Source organism: Megalobrama amblycephala, unplaced genomic scaffold (genome assembly GCF_018812025.1).
Source record: "Megalobrama amblycephala isolate DHTTF-2021 unplaced genomic scaffold, ASM1881202v1 scaffold216, whole genome shotgun sequence".
NCBI classification, from domain to species: Eukaryota; Metazoa; Chordata; class Actinopteri; order Cypriniformes; family Xenocyprididae; genus Megalobrama; species Megalobrama amblycephala.
Window position 1 is genome coordinate 58,071 of NW_025953338.1, and position 7,017 is coordinate 65,087.

The 7,017-nt window shown below is 38.0% G+C and overlaps 1 protein-coding gene across 1 annotated transcript; it reads left to right on the forward strand.

Annotated features, from left to right (window-relative positions):
- The first annotated feature begins 4,100 nt into the window (after positions 1-4,100).
- On the forward strand, positions 4,101-6,406 carry LOC125260974. The gene is made up of 3 exons (XM_048179518.1): positions 4,101-4,213; positions 4,361-4,568; positions 5,908-6,406. Exons 1-3 carry the CDS (start codon positions 4,197-4,199, stop codon positions 6,373-6,375), a joined length of 693 nt encoding a protein of 230 aa, XP_048035475.1. The 5' UTR covers positions 4,101-4,196; the 3' UTR covers positions 6,376-6,406.
- Positions 6,407-7,017: the final 611 nt, after the last annotated feature.

Below are 7,017 nucleotides of genomic sequence, written 5' to 3' on the forward strand. Positions count from 1 at the left end.
TTACAGTCTTGCGAGTTAACAATAATGCCCAGTAAATTACTTTGTGAACAAAGAAAACATTTTGGCATTAGGCATTAAAAATGTAAAAGTTTTACCATTATAAATAGAATTTAGTTTCATTCATTTTAAAATTCGTCACTGGAGTGAATGGGAACAGGATTTATTGAAAATATTTGAAAATATAAGTGGTTCTTAAGTCAATACTTTTTTAATGGCTTGTCAACTTTACATTCCTCCGCTGGTTCAGCGCTGGATTCAAGCCACCACCGGATTGCAGCGCGAAACACATTTTTGTGCACGTGAATTCTTGCCAGCGCTTGAGCGCTGGTCTATGACTGGAAAAAATAATCGTTGCAAAAGATACGATACATAGCCTAGCTTACATGTTGCGTTAAACTGGCAGATTTTAGAATGTTGTAGGCAATTCTTTTGCAAGTAATTACAAGTTTAATCTTGTCTTGCCTGGATCTTTGGTGTAAACTCGTGAACGCCCCCCAAGAACACCTGAACGCCCCCCTTTTAAAAATCTTGCTTCCAACGCCCCCCGTTGTTCTCTCAACGCCCCCGTTGAGAAACACTACCTTAGATGATCAGCCATTCTCTGTCGTAGAAGATGTGGGATTTCGTAGGCTGATCGAGCACATTGAGCCCCGTTATGTTATGCCGAGCAGACGACATTTTTCAGATGTGTGTTTACCTGAGCTGTTTAATGTTGTTGCAACTCACGTCCGTGAGCATATAGCTGCAGATATTTCACCAATCAGTTTCACGACAGACATATGGAGCTCAGATGTCAGCATTACCAGTATGCTCAGTCTAACAGCGCAATGGATCGACGCTGATTTCCAGCTGCAAAAGATTCTGCTCCATTCACAAGAATTTCGAGGGTCACATACAGCAGGAGCCATTTCTGATGCATTCGCCAATATGTTCGACACCTGGCATATCCATACATCTAAAGTGCACGTCATTGTCAGTGACAATGCAAGAAATATGACAAAAGCGATAGAAGACAGCCAGCTGAAGGGAATACGGTGCATGGCCCACACACTGCATCTGGCTGTGAATGAGAGAGTGTTGTCTCAACGCAGCGTAAAAGACGTACTGGCTATAGGCAGAAGAATTGTTGGCCACTTTAAACATTCTCAGCTGGCCTATTCCCGCTTGCAGTCTATGCAAGATCAGTTTGGAACACCAATCAAACGGTTCCAGCAAGATGTAAGTACGCGGTGGAACAGCACTTTTTACATGTTGCAAAGCCTCTTTGCGCAAAAGCGAGTCTTGGCTGCATATAGTGCAGATCACGAGCTCCCCGCGACATTACACTTCACACCAGTGGGTCTTAATGGAGAACATTCTCTCTCTTCTTGCCCCCTTTGAGCAGCTAACTAAAGAGATCAGCTCCTCTGATGCGTCTGTAGCAGACGTTATTCCTTTAATCCTCAGCACTAAAGCGTCTCCTAAAGCAAAGTTGGTTGAGACGGACCACGGAGTGAAAACAATGAAAAGTACACTCTTGGAGTCTGTCAGCACACGTTTTACTGATATCTATTTCGGATCCTCTGCACTTTCATCGCGACCTGTTCTTGATCCGCGTTATAAAGACCATTACTTGGATGCGGAAATAAAGCAGCGCGCACGTCAAATGATCCAGGCCGCGATGGATGCGGAGAACCCGCGTGAAGACGGAGCAGCGCCCAGCGCAGGAGATGGAGATCAGAGTGCAGAGAAAAAGACTCGTCTCTCTTCACCAGATGAGGGGCATGCACCCTCGTTGTCTGATATGTTCAATGAAATCCTGCAAGAAAGTGCCTCAAATAATAATAATAGGTAGGCTATTCTGTTCTTAGGCTACTATATATGTGACTATCAGATTGTAGCCATATTTCTGCTAGATATTTTTTTAATTTGATAAAAATGTTTATTTATGCACTGGCCCTATTTAAATACACTCTCTCAAATCTTTCTCAAATGTCAGGCAGATGACAAGCTCAACCGCTCAACAGCTAGATGGTTATCTGTCTGAAGTCCCCATCCCCAGAAGTGATAACCCTCTTGCCTACAGACGACTTCAGTTACACCCAGATAATCAGACCAGTCCAATGTTAAATGATTAAATTAAGCCATTGAATAAGTCATATATGTACTTCAGTAATTTATTATACCGTTGTGTGCAATTTTTTTTTTTCATTTGATATAATCTGAATTGTTGGTTTGTTTACATAGTACTTTAGCTAATCAAAGGTAGTAGCTGCTGTAGTTTGCTGTAAATTGAAAAGTGTAATAAATGGTAGCTTATGAAGTTATGATTTAATGCAATAAATTCGGCTTATTTATGCTGCCTTCAAGTGCTATCAGAAATTTGACAATTCCCACTTCTGAAGTCTTGATTACGAGCTCATCGCATTCAACTTTCGGAATGGTTGGGTGTTCAAGTGCACTTTTTACCTAGAAAACTCAAATATTTACGATAGTTCCAAGAGTATGTGAAGGCAGCGTAAGTCACCCTCTTTTTTTTTTTGAATCTTTACATGGATTTAACTAAACATTAAATATCATGCAGGAAGAACCAGCCAAGTGAGAAACAAGTGGAAAGGGTGAAAATAGCATTCTAACCTCTCTGACGTGTCTTTGTTTCCATTTTCTTTGACTTCTTTGAATACTTTTTCCCTTTCCCCTTTCTTTTCTTCCTGTCCCCCTCTGATGAGGATAATGAGGAGTCTGACATAGAATCAGAGGAAGATTCTGAGCTGTCACGACAGGAATCTGAAGACAGGGGAATCGTCTGCTTAGAAACGGCGTCCTCTCTTTTAAGAGCTGTTAAAATGGATACAAATACATACATAAGGCTCACAGATTGCATCACATGGTACATAGGAACACAAAGCTTAACTCACATAATAAGACTCAATTGTACTATTATTTGAATACATTTTGTGTGTTGTGAGCCTTACCTGATGCCAGCTGCTCTTTTAGATAGTCTCTTTCCTTGGTCAGCTCATCAATCTTGTCTTTTTGCCACTCTATTTTCAGCTTACACATCTCCAGCTCATCAGATTTTCTTTTGTCTGCCAGATGTGCAGTGGGGACCGTGGGCACACCTAATTAAAAGTAACCATACATTATTGAATGAACTGTGAAAGTTCTATTTACTTTCTTGTTGTCCAACAAACTCTCATCCCATCCTGCCCGCCCCTGTACATTACACAAAGAGAGTCAAAAATGTCATAATAAAAGTCTATTGACAGCCAGGCTTCCTGCCCCGCGTGCGTCGCAGCGCTCCCGCCCCCCCCGCGTGTCGCTAGCATTAGGACGTCTAACTAGCAATTAGCTTGCTAGCCATCACTAATAATGTGTGCCCGTGTGTGCCAGTAAAGAGAGTAAAATACTTACCACTAGTGCCACCGACGGAAGTCTCATCCAACGCATCCATCTCCACGCCGGCATTCCTTTTGGCCCGGGTCCGCACGCCTTTTCTACTTTTGTCGGAGTTCTCCATGTCATAAACAAACTGCTGCTGCACAATTCCTTTGTCCCCTGTTGATGACGTTCGAAAGCGCGAGTTTTCCTTTGTCCCACATTGATTACGTATGAAAGCGGGAGCGCGATTTCTCCCACCCATTTGATCACAAACTAGCTGTCACTCTATCACTACTATCGAAAGCAATTGTAAAAAAATTAAATAAATAATAATAAAAAAAATAAAAATAAAAATGAGCAGATTAAGCCAGCTAAAGAAGCTTATTAATGATCCCAGCTCTACAAAGAAAACCCTGAAGATGATTAAGTGGCTTCAGAAAAGGAAACTGCTAAAAACAAAAATTAAATGCAGAATTTGTCATCGGGACATGAAAATGAAGAAAAGGACTAACAGTGGAGACCAATATGCTTGGTAAGACACACATACACACACACACACACACACACACATGGGCTATATATATATATATATATATATATATATATATATATATATATATATATATATACATATAATTAATTAATTTTGCAAATATATATATATATGCACAAATAATTTGTATGTATAATTTGCATCGCATTGAAACATAATCAAGATTTTTTTTTTTTACAATAGGATTTGTCGACAATCAGGAGCACATGAGGGAAGGGCAAAACAAATTTCTGTCAGGCACAAATCAATATTCAGTGGATCAAAGGTCTCCTTCAGTAGGTGGATGCAATTCCTGTACAGGTAGGAATACAACAGTTGTAATATAAATATGTATATAATTAACACATTTTTGTCACTGTTCTCTTTGTAATTTGCATAAAATAATGTATACAGTGTAAATTATTTAAAGGCATTCATAAACATTACATGTTCTATTTGCCTTTAAAGGTTTTCTCAGGGTCTGCGGTTATGGCAGATAGACATGATGGACGACAGCATTGCAGGCAGTTCAGCAACTCTTAGTAAAATGGCAAAGAAAATAAGGGAAGTCTGTGTTACAGCAGTTGAAAGGATGAGAAGGCGTACAGGTCAGCAGATTGGTGGAAGAAGGGAGTTTGTTGTGATCGACGAAAGCCATTTTCGGCACAAAAGAAAGGTATATTATAGCAAAAGCAACTTAAATAAAAATACATTTAAAATATACAGTGATATGCAAAAGTTTGGGAACCCCTTGCAGAATCTGAAAATGTGAGTAATTTTAACAAAGTAAGAGAGATCATACAAAATGCATGTTATTTTTTTAGTATTGCCTTGAGTAAGATATTTTACAAAAAATATGTTTACATATAATCCACAAGACAAAAAAGTAGCTGAATTTATTAAAATATCTCCGTTCAAAAGTATGTGAACCCTTGATTCTCAATACTGTGTGTGGTCACCTGATGATCCACGACTGTTTTTGTGTTGTGTGATGGTTGTTCATGAGTCTCTTGTTTGTCCTGAGCAGTTAAACTGAGCTCTGTTCTTCAGAAAAATCCTCCAGCTCCTGCAGATTCTTCAGTTTTCCAGCATTTTTTGCATATTTGAACCCTTTCCAGCAGTGACTGAATGATTTTGAGATCCGTCTTTTCACACTGAGGACAACTGAGGGACTCAAACTCAACTATTAAAAAAGGTTCAAACATTCACTGATGCTCCAGAAGGAAACATGATGCATTAGGAGTCGGCGGGTGAAAACTTTTGAATTCAAAGATCAAGGTAAATTGTACTTAATTTGTCTTCTGGGAAACATGCAAGTATCTTCTGTTGGTTCTGAAGGGCAGTACTAAATGAAAAACAATGATATTTAAACAAAATAAGAAAAATTGTGACATTTTCATCCTGTTCAAAAGTTTTCACACCCCGACTCTTAATGCATCGTGTTTCCTTCTGGAACATCAGTGAATGTTTGAACCTTTTTTATAGTTGTGTTTGAGTCCCTCAGTTGTCCTCAGTGTGAAAAGATGGATCTCAAAATTATTCAGTCACTGCTGGAAAGGGTTCAAATATGCAAAAAAATCTTTAAAAACTGAAGAATCTGCAGGAGCTGGAGGATTTTTCTGAAGAACAGAGCTCAGTTTAACTGCTCAGAACAAACAAGAGACTCATGAACAACCATCACAAAACACACAAACAGTCATAGATCATCAGGTAACCACACACAGTATTGAGAATCAAGGGTTCCCAAACTTTTGAACGGGGTTATTTTAATAAATTCAGCCATTTTTTTGTCTTGTGGATTATATGTAAACATCTTTTATGTAAAATATCTTACTCAGGACAGTACTAAACAAAAAATAACATGCATTTTGTATGATCTCTCTTATTTTGTTAAAATTATTAACATTTTCACAGATTCTGCGAGGGGTTCCCAAATTTTCGCATACCACTGTAGGTTCCAAAGTTATTGTTATTATAATGTATCTGTCTACCTCTGTGTTTGTTGTCTCCATTAGTATGGTAGAGGAATAATGGCTGGTGGGTGGAAAAGAAAGAAGTGGGTCTTTGGAATGTTAGGTGTGAAGCATCACCAAAAAAAATCCAGAAAACCTATTCTACGTCTTCTGGAAAAAAGATCTCGAAACCATCTAGTCCCTTTGATTGCGCATCATGTGAGGCCTGGGTCATCAATTATCAGTGACGAGTGGCGTGCCTATCGCATACTCCCTGCACTAGGGTACAACCATCACACCGTCAACCACAGCAGGTGTTATGTAGATCCCCACACTGGTGCCCATACCCAATATATTGAAAGGGCCTGGAGATCTTACAAGGAGCAGATCTGGAGGCTTAGGGGAAATCGGACTGAGAGTTTGCTTTCTGACCACCTTGCAGTGATAGAGTGGAATGAATGGCTGGCAAAGAAACACTATGATGGTGCATTTGGCAGACTGATTCATGACATTTCAAGAATGTACAAGTAGTATTACTTAGTTACTGTAACAAGCGTAAGAGCACTTTATATAAGAATTGATATAAAACGTAATTTTCAAATATTGTTTGATCATTTGATCATCAATTTTATTTTTCATTTTATATTAAGTGTACAGTTTAATTTTTGCATCTTGAAATAAATATTTCTATGTTCTGTATCACTCTGTGTTGTTTGTTTCCTTTTTCTGTGTAGAATATAAATGAGCCTTTAAATCTCCTTTATGAATGCTTTACAAAGCATAAATAGTCCTCACTTTAGATGAGCTCACAAAAATAGTTAACTGACCACTTCTAAATGTTTTATAACTACCTGAATTAATCATGAATTACAGTAGGAATATGTGCTAATAAAGCATTTATTAACACATTGACTAACTATTACTAAATGTCTAAATAATATGCATAAGTGTACATTTAAATAGTTTATTAATCATTTACTTACTTTTCCTAAATGATCTTATGAAGCACTGACAACTCCTAAATAACTGCTTTGTAAATAGTGTAATACTTAATTTACAAATGATAAATTGATCATTAATAAAGTATGAAAATACAATTATTAAACGCATTATAGATATGCTTATAAATCAAGAATAAAGCATTTATAGCTGTATTTATAAACTGCTTACTAA

Excerpts from the sequence above, each read along its gene's own strand:
- LOC125260974 (XM_048179518.1), top strand. Across the intron at positions 4,569-5,907 it reads ATTTTCGGCACAAAAGAAAG|TATGGTAGAGGAATAATGGC; the intron begins GTATATTATAGC and ends TGTCTCCATTAG.